This window comes from Bufo gargarizans, chromosome 1 (genome assembly GCF_014858855.1).
Source record: "Bufo gargarizans isolate SCDJY-AF-19 chromosome 1, ASM1485885v1, whole genome shotgun sequence".
Taxonomy (NCBI): Eukaryota; Metazoa; Chordata; class Amphibia; order Anura; family Bufonidae; genus Bufo; species Bufo gargarizans.
Genome location: NC_058080.1, coordinates 18,255,457 through 18,276,164, shown reverse-complemented (window position 1 = coordinate 18,276,164; position 20,708 = coordinate 18,255,457). Strand labels below are relative to the sequence as shown.

The following is a 20,708-nucleotide window of genomic DNA, read 5'->3' as shown; positions in this document are numbered from 1 at the left end:
TCCTGATTCTGCTGCCACCTCCACACTGTCATTGGGCTACTCTGTGGCTTCCTCCTGATGGCTGCCATTTCCAGACTCTGCAATTGGGCCACTATGTGGTTTCCTCATGGTGCTTCCACCTCACCACTATGTCATAGGGCCACTCTGTGGACTTCTTATGTTGTTCCCACCCTCCCCCCCCCCTTTCGGCCTGGCTAACATCATCCTTTAATTGATCCTTCTTCTGATCTATCAGAAGGAAGGACAAATGAGAAGCACAATGGATACTGTCTATGTAACAGCTGTAAGGCCTGCATGACATGGCTCATATGTTGCATCAGAATTGGCTTATGATTTGGTAGCCAAAAGCAGGAGTGGGTACAAAACACAGAAGACAAGCAAATATTCCAGTCACATGTCATCTCTGTTTTGGATCCACTCCACTTTTTTTGGGCTTTAGCAATACTGATGGATTACTGACCAAATGCTGACCGAGTAAAGGTGGATGCTCCACAGACAGGATCTGGTTTTTGGGGGTTATTGTTCTGACGGATCAGATGAAGGGCAAAATAATCAGTGACGTGAACACAAACTTACTGCTGACACCCTCTCCACTCTGTCGGGGGGGGGGGGGGGGCTCTACTTGTATAAGCGTTTAATAGAACAGATTCTGTAGACATCTATGTGGGATCAGTTGCCGACTGTGTAAAAGGAGTGTGCAGTGAGTCTAAGAGTGACGCCTGTCATCTTCATGTCAAACTGATTCACAGTATTATTTCACTACCATAGCAGACTCCCTATGCGTGTTACTTCAAGGCACGGTGTTCTACACTACTATAAAGGCTCTCTGCAGCCAGAAAATAGCTGTTTTTTAAACACAATTTGCCACAAATAAATTCAGATTGAACCAAATGTATTTTTTTAATTCGGGGAATCGGCCGAATCAAATTTTTGAGAAATGTGCTCATCTCTATTTGCCAGCACTCTGTGCATGCCAGTGTACTTATTTGAAAAGTGTTGCATGACAAAGTTAATGACGTGTGCCATACAGGGAGCATGTGTTTAGGGCGGCCAGCATGTTGCGCCCATTGTCGCCGACCACCTTGTCCAGTTGGAGTTGGAGGGGTAACAGCCAATGGTATGTTTACTGCTTGATGCACTTTAGTAACTGTTCGCCAGTGTGACTACTCTTCCCTAGGCTAAGTGGGAGTGACATTGTGCCCTGCTGCTGATAAGAAAGGGAGTGTGACCATGGAGGAAGAAGTGAAGAAGAAGAATGTTCCTGGTGTGGGATCCAGACTGACACAATCGTGAGGGGACAAAAGGACCTGACCATGTTGCCAGGGTGCTGCCACACCACTGCAGAAAAAAACATTGACCCAGTAGGTCATGAAAGACATACTATCCCTGCCCATAACAGCTCCTCCAGGTGTCCACAGTGGCGTGAACCTTGCCGTACATTGAGAATGCAGGAAGTAGCCCATATTGTCTGCCATGTGGGAGAACAAGGAAAGAATGTCTTTTTGAGAGAGATAATAGCGCTGAGGTGACTTCCAGAGAGGTAGTAAACTTGATTAAATGGTACAGCAGTGACTGTACTGCCAGCAACTTGGCCAAGTGGTAATTAATCTTGTACACCAGATAAATTGTTTCCTAGCCACGCATTTCATTATTGATGGCGGACGGTGGAGTAGAGCAGGAGTCTAAGTGGAAGAAGCAAAAAGCAAGGACTAAGATGTGAAAGAAACTATACTGTTTGCGTATGCCATCTGGCTGCCGCTGGTTGGCATCTTGGTTTGCCCATGGGATGGAGTGATGCCACTTCATGTGGTTCAAATGAGCTGTGGTGACTATGTTTGTGTTTGCCTGCCAACATCTTGTTCTTGCAGAGCTTGCACAGGGCAATACTTCTGTCTTCCAGCAGCGTAGAGAGAAATTGTGGGAGACTTGCGGTCCTAATGCACCCTCAGTGTTAGTGGCACACCAGACCCCAAAGCAGACATGACTCTGGATGTTCTTCAGGAAGTATGTCACCTTTGCTCTTTATTGCTACTGCTGCCATAATTCTCTTGCTCTGATGTTGCCTCCTCCTCCTTCTTAGCACCCTGATCCGGCTCCCGGTCCTGTCCAACACACAATTGTCATTGGAGTACTCACCCTCCCTGTCACTTTAACAACACTGTGAAATATCATGGGGGGCTCTTTGACTCTCCATGCCACTACTTAGGAAAAAGGAAGGCACCCCACTAGGAAGCGGCAGTAAAGACTGAGAGGACTCCACTGAAAGCCTTCTCTGGGGCTGCAAGAAGGAGAAGGAGGAATGCTGTGGCTCCACTGATTGCTGTTAGACTCATAAATCTGCTCCACATAATTGTGCTGCAACTGAGAGAAGGAGTGAGCCATCCAATCCATAATGTAATCCGCTTTCTCCTCAGGCAACTGCGGCCTACTACTGCTACTTCTGGCCAGATAGCTGGTGCTGCTACTACCTACATTCTGGTTCTGTGTCTTTGGTTTGGAACCTTTCAGTATCCCAGACATATTTGGACATGAAAGTACACATTCACACATGGTACAGTTTGCAACTCTGTTTTATTTGAATGTAGAGACAGAAGGCTCAATACAATGTCCTTCCCTTTCCACTAACACACTGACGACATTGCTACTGACAATTAAAGTTGTAAATAATGCAGTATCGGCACCACTAACAGATTTGGACCTCATGCATTTTGTGCGTTAAAATATGCAGATTCCGAAAAATGCTTTCTCTATTGTAAAAGGACAATTTTTCTACCTACAATGTGATTATTTAACCCCTGCAATCATACCAACACTTGAAGTTCTTGGAGATGCATCAACACAGATTTTGGTTTAGAATTTCCTGTTATCATCACTCTAAGATGTAAACCCTCAGCTACTTTGTATATGGAAGGTGGAATCTGATTGGTTGTTATGGCAACTAAGCCAGTTCTACTTTACATATGTGACTCATGAACAGTCAGTGTATCCAACTGTCTGCATCTGCTTGTGTGATCTCCTTAGCAGACAGAAGTGGTTGTGATGCTGCAAGAAAGTCATAATATACAAAATAACGCAGTCTCATTTAGTGCTTCTGTTCTCACCCAGGAAATTAATCAACAAGGATTGTTTTATGGTTTGCTCTTGTGCGCCTTACCATCTCCTGTGAAAGTGCCGACCTGCCTAAGGGAGTTACCAGCAGTCACCCTCAGCCGCGATCCCAGCGGTGTCTCTTCAGCGTGCACAACGCACATGTGGGCGCTTTCACAACCACTTCTGTCTGCTAAGGAGATCACACAAGCAGATGCAGGCATTTGGATACACTGACTATTCATGAGCCACATATGATACAGAATTGAAATTATACTATTATAGGTCCATGTGAGCATTTTATTCATTTCAGTATATAGCTAGGCCCCTTCTGGTTATTGTTCTAAGTAGAGATGAACGAATCGAAGTTGACAAATCAAATTTTTATCTGAAATGGCTGCTACACGTGTTACAAAGTGAAAGTAAGAAGCCAGGGAATGAGGGAGCACCCACAATGCCATGCAGACACCCAGTCAGCAGATAGCCAGCCCCTGTGAAGTCACAGCCCCTGTGAAGCCTCTACATTGCCCAGTATTCACAATTTTACAGTGAACTTAGTGCAGGGAGAGAAGTTGCAGGCACTAGGGACAGTGTTTAGAAAATACACATGGTAGGGAGAGAGCAGGGATCAATAGGAGAGTGTAAAGCCTGGGTAATAGGAGCTATTCTATTACACCTTGCTGCACTAATTGGGGTTACTAAAAGTGATCTATTACTACAGATTTTATGTTGTTTTAAACAGCAATTGCAGTTATCCTAGCATCTATTATTGGGTTAAAAGTTCTGTCTGATACAACCAATTTTAGAGTGTATTTATTTTAAATATTTAAAAGTACGTCCACTCATCATTGCTTTTGGGGTGAATTTTCAGTCTGATACAACCAGCTTTGGGGTGTGTTTATTTCATATATAAAAGTACTTTTATTAATCCTTGCTTTTGGGGTGAATTTGCAGTCTGATACAACCAGTTTTGGAGTGTGTTTATTTTAGATATATAAAATATGTCCATTCATCATTGCTTTTGGGATGAATTTGTGGCCTGATAATATTGCCCTTTTCCCATTGTAGTTTATTTTAATTTACAGTACATTGAACATACAGGTGACAGGCCCTTCTAAGGGAACTGGCAGTTGGCAAAATGTTTCTGGAGAAGGCAGAAGTAGCAGCAGAAGAAGCAGGGGGTTGTGTCAGCAGTAGCCGCAGTGACAGGCCTGAGCTGCCTGTGTTATCTAGTGGTCATGTCTTGACCATTAACGCAGTAGTCCTTGAATGGTTCACTCAGACTTTGTCGCAAGTGACATCAGACTTCCAGCCTGGAGTCTGTTGGTTCCTCTGACACCACCGACTTGTTAGCATGGCCTGGGAACAATCTCTGTGCCCACACCTATCCTGAAACTGCCTCTTTCATTTTATTTTCCTTCTGCTCAAGAAGTAAAAGAGGATTGCAGCTTGCATGTGAGGCTGCAGCTGAGCCAACAGGGTGGTAGGGTGGCCGTGAGTCAGCAGGGTGGCAGCAGTGGGAGGTCGGGAGCCAAACGTGCCCACGGTAGACCACCTGCTGCACAGGAGCCTACCTGTCCAGAAAGAAGTAGCAAGGCATGGGTTCACGAAGGTAGCGGTAGCAGGCAGTCAGCATGGAGTGGTGGGGGGAAAATTCCATACTTTACAGTATAGCTTTTCATCAAGCTGCCGGAGGATGTCAGGATGGCCATTTGTAGAATCTGTGGGCAACAGTTGAAGCGTGGCCAGGGGGCTAATGTTTGCACCGCGGCCCTGCGTCAACACATGCAGCGTCACCATAATGTGGCCTGGGAAAACCATGGTTCTAATGTAGTGGTACATCCTGGGGCAGCAACAGATGCATCACCCAGTGGCCCACACTCCTCTTCCGCAAGTCAACGATCCACTACCTCAGCAGAAGGGAGCTGTGTTTCCTTCCCATCATCTTCCGGTCCTGATGTTCCTGCTCCTCCTTCTCATCACTCATTTCATCAGGAATCGATCACAGAGGCGATTGCAAATAGATAACAGTATGCGTGCACTCATCCTACAGCCCAGAAGCTGAATGTGCTCCTGGCCAAGTTGCTGTACTACAGTCTCTCCCTTTCCATGTGGTGGACTCTGCACCTTTCAGAAAACAGATGGCTTGTGCCGAGCCAAGGTGGAGAGTTCAAAGCCATTATCATTTCTCCAAAAAGGCAGTACCAGCCCTGCACACATACCGTATGTTGAACGTGTGGAGCTATAACAATGGTCATGGGCAATATATGTTCTTTACGGCCCACTGGGTAAATGTGGTTCCTGGCCAGCCACACCAGCAACTTGGGAAGGTGATGGCACAGCCGGTTCCAAAGTCTCAAGCTGTGGGTCCTGCACCAATGTCCTCCTCTGCCTCCTCATCCTCCACCTTTTTCTTAGCCGCCACTGCAGGAACAATTCGGAATGATCCTGCAGCACGCCACATGTGCAGGGCACAGCGTTGTCACTCTGTTCTGTTCCTAGTTTGCCTGGGCAAAAGGAGTCACACAGGGGAACAACTGCTCCATTTCCTCCATCAAGAAATCAAAGGCTGTCTCCTCGCCAACTTAAGATCGGAACAATCGTCACTGACAACAGGAAGACCATTGTATCGGTGCTGTGTCAAGGAGGGCTGACCCTGCAACCCGCATTGCACATGTGGTTAATCTGGTTGTAAAGTGGTTCCTGAAGTCTTCTACCCATCTGCAAGACATCCTGAAAATGGCCAGGAAACTGTGCATGCACTTCAGCCACTCTTACACTGCAAAGAACACCCTTCTTCAGCTGCAAAGGCACAATGGAATTTCCCAACATCGCCTGATATGTGTCGTTTCCACCGGTTGGAACTCCACCATCCACATGTTGGACTGACTATATGAACAGAGGAAGGCTATAAATGATTTCTTGATGATGCAGGCAGACAGGAGCACTCCCCTGTGTAACTTTGACGTTAGCCAGTGGCAGCTCATGCATGACATCTGTCGTTTGCTCAGTCCCCTTGAGGAGGCAACTTTATTTTTCAGTCGCCAGGACTCCAGGATGAACAACATCATTCCACTGCTATATGTTCTGGAACAGATGTTGCTAAATCTGTCTGGCCAGGGGACAGGAGACGTGGCACCTACATCTCATGGCCACCTTGGCTTTGTGGGGGCTGAACTGGAGGAGGACATTCAAGCTCAAGCAATGTATACAGAAATGGGTTGCTTTTATGAACAAGTAACAGGAGATGAGGAGCAGGAGGAGGTAGAGGGCGATGAGTAAGACCAGGCAGATGACCCCGAGACATAGTGGCAGTATGCAGTGGACATGAAGGCAGGGACTCCCTTCGAGTCCCTTGGGCAAAAGGCCCAATGCATGCTCGTATGCTTGCGTAGTGACAGCCAAATTGTCAGAATTCGGCAGAGGAATGACAACTGGATCTCTTCCATGTTAGACCCTCACCATGTTAGACCCCTTTATACACCCGCTAAGAGGGAGGATAAACTGAACTAATATCGAGACATCTTATGTAGTCAGTTGGCCGCTGCCTATATGCACCATCTCCCATCCTCAAAAAGGTCTGACTGGTGGGGCCCTCTGCGCTCACGGGAGGAGGGCAGAAGCAGTACTAGCTCCATCAGCATAAACGTAAGTCTATAGTCTCTAATGAGCACTGCAGGTTGTGGCATACTTGGACTGAACCCTGCCATCCCTTATAGAAGATCCACTGGACTACTGGGCAGGCAAACTTGATTTGTCGCCGCAACCGGTCGAGTTTGTCCTGGACAAGCTTTTCTGCCTGGCCAGTAGTGTGGCATCATAGTGGGTGTTTAGTAAGGCTGGGGGCATAGTTACCCCAAGGAGAACTCCCCTTTCCACCCAAAATGTGGAGAGACTGAACTTTGTGAAGATGAATCAAGCGTATATCAGTCAGGATGCCACACCCAGATGCAACATACTTGCTGCTGATAGATTTTTTTGCTTCACTTCCAGATGTTGATGAAGCACTAGAAACCCACCACTTGTGTCTGGATTTTGGGTGGTGGTAAAAAGACACATTAGAAAAGTCCTGTCCTCAAATCCTGGTTTTAGGGTCCATTCCAAGTGTTCTTGACCACAAGCACATCAGCGAAGCTTGAAGGAAAGCATAATTTGAGTCATTTCAAGAAAGCATTGAGTTGGGAGACTTGAAAGGATGTTTCTTGTTCCCCCTTGTGTGACTGCTGATCCTGACTAAAATAATATGGATTCTTATTGTGATAGTAAAATCAGATTTCTAGGCTGGGGAAGAGGTGTGCAAAAGGAAGAACAAAGTTGTTACAGTCTGATACTTCTAGCCCAGTGACCCAGTATAGCCCAAAGACTCCCTGTATTGATAGTTCTTATGTTCACACTAATCAATGACCAAGTCATGAATGTCCTAAAAGGACTTACTTCCTATTCCTAAATTTTATCTTTAATTTTGCTATTTGTGTTAATAGTTTTTTGTGTCATCCCCTGCATTAGGAGGTTTTTGTTCAAAGTCCCCCAGGCTACCCCAGAGATGCTCGTGGGAGACATCCATAAGGATGGGAGTCCTCCATGAGGATGGGGGACAAGGTCCACTCTGTTCTGTTGGTCATCCCCTGCTTATGACGCCACCAGGAGATCATCGGCGATAGGGACTGACATCTGACTTTCCCAGGCTAAGTCCAGTGTCATGGGAGTCTATACACTACACTAGGTTGTCATGGAAGCTGGCGAAGAGGATTTGAAGCATGGGGACAGATGTGCTAGGCTTTCGTTAGGGAAAGAATGAGGTCCAAGGAGGGACTGATAGAAATGTGGACTACATTCTTTGAATTCAGCTAAGAAAGCTCCCACATACTTTAGCTCTCAGACAACAACCTTATCTTCTCCAGAGCATAAAGGTTCCATCCTACCCAAGAGAACACGCCACCTTGCTACATCATATATGCTTTTTCTGCTGTTAGGGAACTCCATTACAAGATGGCGCCTGTAGTTAGATAGTTACATAGTTCACATACCAAAGTTAGTAATACAATGCACAATGGGCAGATACCAAGTGTTATCTCTTGTCTTATTTTCATATTTCAGCCAATGTAACAATGCCACATGCCTCTTTGATGTCTATATAAACTGCTGTACTTCCTGTAATTAACAAGAATTTGCTTTGTGTGTGTCATAGTTATTTTCTTCCGTGCACGTAAAACTCTTGGGTTACTATTAATTTGGAGCAGTAGATCAAACGTAATCAGCCCCAATTGAGGGCATCTTTATCACTGCCATGTGCTCCTACTGCCACCCACCATCTTGTGCTGTTACTGCCACTGGTTTTGCCTCCCACCTCACTACTCTGTCACTGGGCCACTGTGTAGACACCTCATGCTTTTGCCACCCTCACCACTCTGTGACTGGAGCACTTTGTTGACTCCTCATGCTGTTGCCACCTCACCATTCTGTTACTGGGCCGCTATTGTCCCTGTTTGGGCTTGTTGACATCACCATTTATTTTACCCTTCTATGTATGAAGGACGGAAAAGTGAGAAACACAACAGATCCTGGCTTTGAAGCAGCTTTAAGGCCTGTATCACACAGTCCCTATTATGCATCAGGATTAGATCATTATTTGGAAGCCAAGAACAGGAGTGGGTACAAAATTTTGAAGACATGCAAATATTCCATTTATGTGTCATCTCTGTTTTGGATCCAATACTGATGGATTACAAAGCAAATCCAGACTGTGTGAAGGGGGATGCTCAAAAGACAAGATACATTTTTTGGGGGTTGTTCTTATGACGGATGAGAAGAAGGGCAAAACCAACAGTGATGTCAACACAAACTTACTGCTGACACCCTCTTCAATCTGTCAGGGGGACACTACTTGTCTCAGCGTGTACAAGAACAGCTTCTGTAGAAATCTATGTGGAATCAGCTGAAGACAGTGTAAAAGGAGTGCAATCTCACTCTTTAGTAGAATCTTTGGCCACTGAACGGTTCTTTATACCTGATGCTAACATTGACTTGTAAGGCTGAGTTCACACGTGAGTTATTTGGTCAGTTTTGGCCCCGTAACTGACCAAATGAGTAATGTGTGCAGTGATGCCTGTCATCTACATGTCATACTGACACAGTACTGTTTCACTACCACAGCAGACTCCCTATGCATGTTTCTGCAAGACACTGTGTTCTACACCACTATACAGGCTCTCAGCAGCTCAGAAATAGCAGTTTTTTTTAACATGAATTATCATAAATAAATTTTGATTGAATCAAATCTTTTTGGGGAAATTTGGCGAACCGTCCGAATTTAATTTTTAAGAAATTTGCTCATCTCTAGTTATAAGTTAGATATAATTATATATTTTATTGACATATGTGAAAATGTTTTATAATATTTGGCATTCAACATTCATTAACATTATATAGATGATAACCCAAGATGTTGGGACTGAGTGCAAACTACGTGCTAATTGTGTATATGACTTCTCTCTCCCCAGCTGACAGCTTCCCCTGTCTTTTCCTATTGTACACAATTGCTTTTTCTAGACTTTACCTTCACAGTCCCTGACACTAGAATAGAAGCTTGATTGTGACTGGACACTGCCCCTAAGATGGTTTTTTTGCAGACAATGCACATACCCATCCAACCTCATTCCCAGCCCAACACAGAATGATGTTCTACTCGTTCTGCAAGGGCACTCCCTTGCCTGCTGCAGTACTAATTGGCTGTCAATCTGTGAGCCAATTAGGGGAACCCCTCCTGCACAATTTCTTTTAGGGTTATGTGAAAATCCTTCTTCTTCTTCCCTAATGCATTTTCCCGCTGATATGTGCAGTGAAATGGTGATGCTCCAAAATTAGCCAGAAAAGCTTTGGTTTTGGCTGCCAAACTAAATTTCTGAAAGTTCAAAATGAACCCGGTTGGTTACAAACTGGTTAGCACATCTAATAATAAATAGTATATAATCAGTGAGAGAACACCTTGACAAAGTGTTGCAGTAAAACAAATTTGTATTAAACTTTTAGAAAAAATCTCCAATTTTGGATGCATGAAGAGATGATTCTTTTTAATTTGTGTTTTACTTTTTCATAGACACTGAAAATTGCCAGAGATGTCCTGATCACGAATGGCCAAACGAGTCTAAAAACAAATGTGTCGTCAGAGATGATGAGTTTTTCTCCTATGAGACTGATGTTCTTGCTGTAGTCTTTTCCATCATCTCCATATTACTTGCTCTTATAACTTCCTTTATAATTGGAATATTCACTTTAGTCCAGAAATCTCCCATTGTCAGAGCCAATAACCAGAACCTCAGCTTCATTCTACTGACCTCTCTCATGTTCAGCTTACTCTGCGTGTTTCTATTCATCGGTCGTCCAGTGGATATAACCTGCATGCTACGACAAATCTGCTTTGGGATCTTCTTTACTGTAGCTGTGTCTTCTGTCCTGGCCAAGACCATCATAGTCTGCATAGCATTCAAGGCCACCAGACCTGACAGCTCCTGGAGAAAGTGTGTGGGAGTTAAGCTTCCTTATTCTGTAGTGTTTGTCTGTTCTTCTATTCAGGTCCTCAATGCAGTTATCTGGTTGTCAGTTTCTCCTCCATATCAAGAACTAAACCTGGATTATCCTGGGAAGATCATCCTCCAGTGTAATGAAGGTTCCATCTTGGCTTTTTTCCTCATGTTGGGTTATATGGGGTTTCTGGCGGCTTTGAGTTTTGTTCTGGCTTTTATGGTGAGGACATTACCTGACATCTATAATGAAGCGAAGTTCATCACCTTCAGCATGCTGGTGTTCTGCAGTGTCTGGATCTGCGCCATCCCAGCCTATCTGAGCAGTTCAGGGAAGAACATGGTCATCGTAGAGATATTTGCCATTTTGTCCTCAGGAGGTGGAATATTGAGCTGCATGTTTTTACCTAAATGTTATAATATTCTGGTAAAGCCCGAAGTGAGCAGTAAACGGTAATTTTTAGAGAAATGTCCTCAATACAAATAAATGAATATATAAATAAATAAATAAAATAATGGTTTATATTAGATAAATAGTTAATTAAAATACAGAATTGCATGACCATTAAATACAAGAATGCGTTGTATCTTATTCATTCTTTTGATAAATGTACCATATTTTTCTGACTATAAAACACCTCGGGTTTAGACAAAAAGAAATAGAAATGAAATATTTTCTACTTACTGTATTACAAACTCCTCTGATAGTTTAATGAAGGTGAGGGGTCAATGCCTCTGACATTAGTATCTAGGGTAGAGAGATTTACTAGATTACAGTTGCAGCAGTGGTTCACCTGAAAAGGGGGTTATGATATGCATTTCTGGATGAATGCTACAGAAAAAAGGCTAAAACTGCTTAAAAAAGAGAATGAAAAGATCCAAAGATATATCTAAGAGCAGGCTAGAGCAAGGAGGAAGAGGAGGGCGGAGAAGTCCCATCACAAAACGATTCCTTTTACTGGGTCTCTGTACACAGTTTTCACACATCATTTCTGTGTTCATTAAAAATTGCAGATTTTTCTATATTCTGTGATTTTCAAGCAGCCCTGGTTCCATAGAAGTGAATGGGACTCGCATGAAAAAAGGATTGCATCCGGATGCATTCAGCAGGTAATGTGTATTCCCCGATGGTTGCTAGGAGATGTAGCTTCTCATTCTTTTTTTTTTTTTTATATTGACATTTTTTTATTGTTTTCAATTCTTAGACATTTTCCAATAAGTAAAGTATGCAACAATCCATGTGACATAAACAGAAGCGACAATCACATATCTTAAAGTGTCACAGATGTAGTTAACCTATGGGTGATTAAGCCCAACATGACAGGCATTGGCAAAAGAATAAAAGGCTCATAGAAACCTTACTGATATGTCAAAGTAAGTCCAGACTCGTGTGTATCTAAGGTAGGCGTCAATTGTTAGAGCGAATAATTGGGAGGGGGGGGAGGATATGTTAATATAGGTAAGTAGGCCTCTATCCGGGGGCGGGGGGGGGGGGGAGACATGGCAATAAAAGGTTGCTATTAAGCTCAGTACCTATGGAAAGTTTCTGTATAACTTCCAAGGTAACCACGTTTTTATGAAAGATGGTCTAGAATGTGACTCCCAGTGTGAAATCTCCTCTAGCCTGTAGATCTGATCAACCTTGTTGGACCAATGTTCAATACTGGGGATATCTGAAGATAACCAGTGAGTTGGTAAGAGCAATCTGGCTGCTGCCAACAGGAGGGCAAAAAGAACTTTTTTATATGGGCCCAGGCCTTCCAATCCGAGTGACAATAAAATCAACTCAGGAGAGCAGGTGAGAGATGACTGACAAATCTGGTTACATAGTTGGGTTATGGTGTGCCACCATGGGTTAATCAGGGCACATGCCCACCATACGTGTATAAAAGTTCCCTTAGCGTTATGACATCTCCAACATAGATCACTGGCTGTTTTACTATATCTGTAGGTTTTGTCTGGGGTCCTGTACCATTGCATAAAGATCTTATAGCTGTTTTCTTGGATGCGTATGCATCTAGATATCTTGTGTGTGAGAATCAGCATTTTAGAGGTTTCTTGAGGTGTTAGGGACCTTTGAAGATCCTTTTCCCACTTGCCCACTATTGCAGGTTTAATAAAGGAGGCAGGGGACTTCAAATGTTTATAAATCTTGGAAATAACTTTAGGTGGATATCTCTTACTATTCAGCATTTCCACAAACCAATTTGATTCTTCTGGTGGGGGAGGGCTTTTTATTTTGCTAAGTAGTTCTGTTTTAATGAAATGTAACAGGGTGGGGTTATGAATCCGTGTCCCCAGAATTTTGCACATTTTAGAGTCAGGAAGAATGCAGCCATCAGGGTCTAAAAACTGGGCAATGGGGATCACCGATGTCCTAATACATAGCGGACAGCTTTCTTTCAGTTCTTTAGGGGCCAGATCGATTATGTCTTTTATGTGCATAAGTGAGGTAAAAGGCGTCGGAGCCCCAAAGCTGGTCGAGAACCCCCCCCAGACCCTTAAGGTATTGCGTATAAGAGGGTTAGGTATTGAGCTTAGGGTCGGGGGTGGCCTGTCAGCCAGTAAAAGGGCCCTAGGAGAGAAGGGGAGGAGAGCAGTCTCCAATGTGAGCCAAGATTTATAGGAGGGTTCTCTAATCCAATCAATGGCTCTAGAAAGCTGGATGGCAAGCATATATGATTTAGGGTCAGGGAGGCCAATACCTCCTCTATTCCTAGGTTTGGTCAAGATGTCAAATGAGATACGAGGGCTTTTGGCTTGCCAAATGAATTTACGAATGTGCTTGTTTAAGGATGCAAAGTATGACCTGGGAATATCAATAGGGAGGACCTGCATCATATTATGTAAGTTTTGGCATGATCAGCGACATGAAGATGTTCTTCCTTCCGAACCAGGAGAGATAGGGAGAGTCTAAGGAGTCCATCTGATCTATCATAGAGACTAGAAGGGGTTTATAGTTTAATTGAAATAGATCAGGCAGGTGAGAGGATAATTTGATCCCTAGGTAGGTTAGTTGTTGGGTCTGCCAATTGAAAGCCGAGTTAGTTTGGAGGGAGGAGATATTGGCGGGGGAAAGGCCTATATGTAAAACCTGGGATTTGGAGGGGTTGACTTTAAAATTGGAAAGGGAGCCGAAAAGGTTGAGTGTTGAGAGGATCTTGGACATGGATCTCTGTGGGTTAGTGGTGACAATCAGAAGGTCGTCGGCAAAGGCTGCCAGTTTAAATTCTCGGCTCCCCACTTTCAGACCTCTAATTTCACCGTCCTGTCTGAGGGCTTGAAGAAGGGATTCCATTACAAGGACAAAAATGAGTGGGGAGAGGGGACATCCCTGTCTCGTTCCATTTCTAATGGGGAAAAGGGAGGAAAGAAGACCATTTACTGACACGGACGCCGAGGAGCAGGTGTACATGGAAAATATAGAGTTGATATACTGCTCCGGGATTTTGAATTTAGCCAGGGCTAGTCTGATATAAGTCCAGTCCACCCTATCAAATGCCTTCTCGGTGTCCGTGCCAAGCAGGACCAATGGGGAGGATTTATGTGAAGCATAAAACAGGGAGTCTAGGATTTTAGTGGTATTGTCCTTGCCCTCCCTACCTCTGACAAAACCGACCTGGTCAGGGTTGATTAGTTCAGGGAGTAGATTTTGTAGCCTAGTGGCCAGCATTTTGGCTAAAAGTTTAAGATCGACATTAAGTAAGGAAATGGGACGATAATTGGGGCAGAGCGTGGGATCCTTACCCTCTTTAGGGATTAATGTAATGACTGCTTTAGTCATATCAGAAGAGAGTGGGTGGTTGGACAATGATAAATTACAAATAGGGAGCAAGTGGGGTAGCAGGATACTTTGAAAGGCCGAATAGTAAGTTATGGGGAGACCATCCGGACCAGGGCATTTGCCTCTAGGGGTAGATTTAATCGCAGCAGTTAGTTCCGGGATAGTGAACGGTTTGGTCAGGAATTCTTGTTGTGCCAAATTTAATGTGGGAAGGTCAAGAGTCTCCAGGAATGAACTGATATTACTTTCTCTATCCAGGGAAGGATTAGGGAGGTCAGGGGCTGGGAGATTATATAGAGATTGGTAAAATAGTCTAAATTGTTCAGCAATTTCTTCAGCCTTAAATAGTTGAACTCCTTGGGGGGACTTAATGGACTGAACATAGCGGGAGTTTCTTCTCTGTTTGATTCGGCTCATGACATATTTAGAAGCTTTGTTTCCATGGGCATAAATCTTCTGTTGAGCGGACAGAAAAAATTTAGCTGAACGCTCATTCAGAAGGTTTTTCAGTTGGGTTCTAAGAGAGGAAAGTTCCGATAGTTTCTGTGCCAATAAAGATTGCTTATGCGCTTTTTCTACTTGGTGAATTTGTGAAAGCAGGGTATTAAGTCTTTTCTCCGACTCTTTCTTTAGAAAAGAGCAGAGACTGATCAGTCTGCCTCGTATATATGCTTTGTGAGCATCCCAGATAACTTGGGGGGTTACTTCTGGGGTATTATTGGTTAAGAAGTATTCTTCTAAATAAGAGGTAATTTGGGCTGTATGTTTGGCATTATTCAATAAAGACTCATTGAATCTCCAATTTGGTTGTCTGGCATTTTTTTTCCCCGGGGTTATTGTGCAAAAAATTGGGGAGTGGTCTGATAGAGTGATATCTCCTATTTTAGGTAAAGAGTAGGATTGTAATTTCTCCTTTGGGACTAGAATGTAGTCTATTCTGCTGTAGGAGTTATTTGCAGGTGAGTAAAAAGAATAGTCAATTACGTCAGGGTTAAGGCACCGCCATACGTCTATAATTCCCAGGTTGTGAGACTTTGCATGTAGCAGTCTGAGGGTCTTTGCAGAGATGGTTTTTTTTTTAGAGGATGTGTCTATTAAAGGATTGAAGGCAACGTTAAAGTCTCCTGCGACAATTAGGAAACCCTCTCTATGTTGCTCAATCAAAGAAAAAACATTAATGAGCCAGCTAAGCTGATTGGTGTTTGGGGCATAAATGTTTACAAACGTGAACATAGATAGTCCCACCTGACCTTTAAGGATCAAATATCGGCCTTCTGGATCCTGGACGTAAGACTTATATTGAAAGGGAAGGCCTCTGCGGAAGCCTATGCTAACTCCCCTCGAGGCCGCACCCCCGGCCCCACAATGGTACCAGCAGGGATACCTGGAATGGGAAAGATTAGGGTAATTATTGTGTTTGAAGTGTGTCTCCTGAAGAAAAACCAACTAGCAGTTTTCCCTGTGCAGGAGAGATAAGATCTGGCATCTTTTAGAAGGGATCTCAACCCCTTGACATTGTATGAGGCTAATTTAAAATCTGCCATAATCTTTTAGTAAGGTGGGAAGCCCAAAGGCTATAAAAGACACAGCAGAAAGGAATTTGACAAACCAGATACATCGTGAGGAGGAGAGTGCGGCCACGAGTGGATCCAGAAGGGCTCTCACAGTTTCGGATTGAGAAGTGTATTGGAGTATTTCTTGGGTACCTGTCAGAACATGAACAAATAGAACAGAAACCAACAAAAAAAAAAGTAAATAAAAGCAAAGAATGAATGAGTATCATCCAGACAAGGCAGGGTATTATAACTTTGCCTATCCGGGTTAATAACAAGTAGGGGGGGAAAGGGTATCATACCCAGAAGCACTTCCCTCTAGGATAGCAAAAGTACTATAGCCTAGTGGTTGTTACAATCCTAATGAAGGAAGAGTGGGGGTCATTATGGTAAATATGATACCGTACAAATAGTAGCTCTTCATACAGCAGATAAGGGTAGAATGATGGAAATAGAGTGTATCTATCGTCAACCCTCAGGGAGAGCGTCACATATTGCTCTAAGAAAGGTGTTAGTAGGTAAGGGTACTACACTCGACTTCTTCAATGCAGTAGGGCAGAAAAAAGGATGAGAAATCAGCAAAACAACAGTTAGGTTACTTAATCATATCATGACTAGTCTGGCTTTAAAACAGATGGGAAACCTCAGGAGAGAAATCCCTACTGTCTCTACGTCCAGTGCTAGGTGAAGAGCAAGGCCCGAGTATAAGGCAAGCCCAGCTCCTCCCCCAGCACATAGCTTATAGTCAACAATTTAAATATATAGCAAAAGTTTAACATTAGTAAGTCCCATCTGACGACTTTCTTGTTCACCCAGATCTGGAGATGAGAAGGTGAGATTGGCTACTTGTCCGCCAAGGAAAGGCGTTTTGGGGTGGAAAAGGAGTCTCTTCTTCTTTGTGCCTTTGGGGTGCGTTGGGGCTCCCAGGGAATTGACCTGGGTAAATCAGGCAGAGAGTTGAGGTTCTGGACCATGTCCCAGTTTGCAATAGGCAATGGAGGTAGCTGAAGAAGATCATAAGTCTTATCCAGGTCTGCAAACGAAGAAACATGGATGCGGCGGCCTTCATGTAGGAAGGATAATCCGAAAGGAAATGTCCATCTATAGAGGATTCTCTTCTGCCTTAGCCAATCAGTGAGGGGTTTCAAAGCTTTGCGTTTCTTGAGGGTCGATTGCGACAGATCTTGGTAAATGGCGATGCTGTTATTTTCCCATTCCACAGAGTTGGAGTTCCTGGCCCCTGCCAAAATGGCTTCTTTCACAGGGAAGTGTAAAAATTTACATATAACATCTCTAGGTGGTTCATTCGCCTGCGGTTTGGGCCTGAGGGCTCTGTGTGCCCGTTCAAGCAGGACCTCATGTGCCGAGTCAGAGCCTAGAATCTTGAGGCATATCTGAGTTACTGTTTCCGGAATGTCCACTGCTGGGATGGTCTCAGGTATCCCTCTAAAGCGCAAGTTATTGCGCCTGCTTCTATTCTCTTGGTCCTCCATGGCTGTATATAGGGTGTTTATATGGCACTGCGCTAGAGACATGCTAGAGGACACTTCACCCTGGTGCTGGAGGATCGCGGCCTGAGTTTCTTCTAAGGCCTCTACTCTCCTTCCTATGTGTCTCAAATCTTCTTTTATTGAAGAAATGTCCACACTGATGGGACCCAGAGCTTCCGCTAGAGCTTCTTTTAGAAATGCTCTGGATATCGGCAGGCATTCCGCCTCACTGGGGTCGTCCCCTACCTTTTCACTGCTACATGTGGCAAGCTGTTTGTGTCCGGAGCGTGGGGTGCCGGGCGCCATCTTGGGTTCTCGGCTCGCTTGTGCAGCGGCAGATTTTTTCATAAATTTCTCTATTTCCCTAGCTTGACTTTGGGAGCGGTTGCCTCCTGGCTGGTCTGTGGGCTTTTGGCCCCCGATCTTTACCATTTCAGCTGACAGTAGGCTTATGAATTAGTGCTGAGAGGGATATGCAGACGGGAGAGCAGCGCTTCACACGTCCATCCGGATCAAGCGCTAGCTTCTCATTCTTCAGTTTTTTTTTCACATACATGAAAAACGTATCCAAAACCGATTGCACCTGCCCAGAAAAAAAATGAAACACTGAATACAATCCCGAACAAGACTGACTGAATTTGTGTGCAAAATCTGTTTTTTCCTGAACAGATCCTGACACAATCTGTATTGTTCGAGAGCTTACACACCTGGACACACCTGAAGAGCAGATTGGCCATCTGGGTAAGGGCACTTTCACACTAGCGTTAGAAGAATCCAGCACCCAGTAGCATTGCTGGAACTGCCTGCTGGATTTGGAAAACCGTATGCAAACAGATATCTTTTTTTTCCTGATCTGTCTTTCCGTATCATCCGGAAAAACGGATCCAGTATTTATTTTTTCTACAATTTTTCTACAGCTAGAAAGCACTGCACATGCGCAGACCAGAAAACCGGATCCGGCGATGACGTAATTTCTGAAACACTTGTCACCAAATCTGGCAATAATACATTTCAATATAAATTAATCCAGCAAGTGCGGTAGTGTTCCAGGATTTGGGGCGGAAAAAAAACTGCAGCATGATGCAGTATTTTGTCCGGTCAGATACCATACAAGGGACGGAACGGAAGACATCCTGATGCAAACTGAACGGATTCCTTTCTATTCAGAATGCATTGGGACAAAACTGATGCGTTTTTTCCCCGGTATTGAGACCCTTTACCGGATTTCAATACCGGAAAAGAATAACACCAGTGTGAAAGTACCCTAAGGAAAAATACCCACATCCCACAGAGGACATTTGCAGAAACGCATATTGTGAGTACAGCGACCTGTGTAAAGGTGCAGCACGTGGTCTGAAGTCGGGATCCACCCTGGGGTTGTAACACATTGTATTGGATAAAAATAAATGTTATTATGGAACCAGTGATACGGATCAAGATGGATCAGTGGTAATGTGGAACCCTTGTACCAAATAACCAGTCTGACGTTGGGCCGAACCCTAAGGACATTATTCTGGCACGTTCCCAATATTAACCCTTTAACCCTTATAAAGGGATGTGGATTTCGCTACTGGTTAGCTACGAGACCGCTACTTCCCGGGATGGTCCCAGTCAGGGGCGTAGCTATAGGCTCATGGGCCCTGGTGCAAGAGTTCAGTTTGGGCCCCCCCTACCCTCAATACCGTTTCATAACACCACCAGACCCATGTACGCCTAATGGCAGAACTAAAATCTCACAGAGAAAAAACATTTTGATCCAATAAATGCATAATAATAAGGATGCCATTTAAAAGTAGTAAAATTTCTTATTTTCTATTGAAAATATAAAATCTGAGTGAGATAAAGTGTAGTGGCACGATTACGCAAAGTGGCAGACCTAGGAGCAGAAAAAAATGTTTGTAGTTAGTATTGTTAGTATTTGAAAGTGCTCACTTTAATGTATGATATAAAAAAAAACTCTCCCTAAGGCCACCCCTTGTGCTGACCAGATTTCCTCAAATAATTTTTTTCCCCACAGATTTAAAGGTCTGCGCATGCGCAGATCGGAAGGACGGATCCGTCAATGCAGCAATTTTAATGCCGGATCCGGCACTAATACATTTCAATATAAGTTTAAAGCTGGATCCTGCAAGTGTTCAGGATTTTTGGCCGGAGAGAAAACTGCTGCATGCTGCGGTATTCTCTCCGGTCAAAAAACGTAAGAGGGACTGAACTGATGCCTCCTGAATAGAGTTGAGCGAACACCTAGATGTTTGGGTTCGAGAAGTTCGGCCGAACTTCCCAGAAATGTTCGGGTTCGGGATCCGAACCCGATCCGAACTTCGTCCCGAACCCGAACCCCATTGAAGTCAATGGGGACCCAAACTTTTCGGCACTAAAAAGGCTGTAAAACAGCCCAGGAAAGGGCTAGAGGGCTGCAAAAGGCAGCAACATGTAGGTAAATCCCCTGCAAACAAATGTGGATAGGGAAATGAATTAAAATAAAAATTAAATAAATAAAAATTAACCAAAATCAATTGGAGAGATGTCACATAGCAGAGAATCTGGCTTCACGTCACCCACCACTGGAACAGTCCATTCTCAGATATTTAGGCCCCGGCACCCAGGCAGAGAAGAGAGGTCCCGTAACAGAGAAACTGGCTTCATGTCAGCAGAGAATCAGTCTTAATGTCATAGCAGAGAATCAGGCTTCACGTCAGCCACCACTGCAACAGTCCATTGGCATATATTTAGGCCCAGCACCCAGGCAGAGGAGAGAGGTCAATTAACATAGAATCTGGCTTCATGTCAGTAGAGAATCAGTCTTCATGTCATAGCAGAGAATCATGCTTCACGTCACCCAACACTGGAACAGTCCATTGTCAGATATTTAGGCCCCGGCACCCAGGCAGAGGAGAGAGGTCCCGTAACAGAGATTCTGGCTTCATGTAAGCAGAGAATCAATCTGCATGTCATAGCAGAGAATCAGGCTTCACGTCACCCACCACTGTAACAGTCCATTGTCATATATTTAGGCCCAGGCACCCAGACAGAGGAGAGAGGTCCCATAACAGAGATTCAGGCTTCATGTCAGCAGAGAATCAGTCTTCATATCATAGCAGAGAATCATGCTTCATGTCACCCACCACTGTAACAGTTCATTGTCAGATATTTAGTCCCAGGCACCCAGGCAGAGGAGAGAGGTCCCTTAACAGAGAATCTGGCTTCATGTCAGCAGAGAATCAGTCTTCATGTCATAGCAGAGAATCATGCTTCACGTAACCCAACACTGGAA

General features: G+C 44.1%; 1 protein-coding gene across 1 annotated transcript; it reads left to right on the top strand.

The window, feature by feature from the left end:
- The first annotated feature begins 1,230 nt into the window (after window positions 1–1,230).
- Window positions 1,231–11,064, top strand: LOC122922082 (vomeronasal type-2 receptor 26-like). Its single transcript, XM_044272578.1, has 2 exons — window positions 1,231–1,264; window positions 10,184–11,064. The coding sequence occupies exons 1-2, from the start codon at window positions 1,231–1,233 to the stop codon at window positions 11,062–11,064; spliced, it is 915 nt and encodes a 304-aa protein (XP_044128513.1).
- The last annotated feature ends 9,644 nt before the right edge of the window (window positions 11,065–20,708 follow it).

Coding starts and splice junctions, on each gene's coding strand:
- LOC122922082 (XM_044272578.1), top strand. CDS start 1,231: ATGGAGGAAGAAGTGAAGAAGAAGAATGTTCCTG. Junction 1,265..10,183: donor GAAGAAGAAGAATGTTCCTG/GTGTGGGATCCA, acceptor ACTTTTTCATAG/ACACTGAAAATTGCCAGAGA.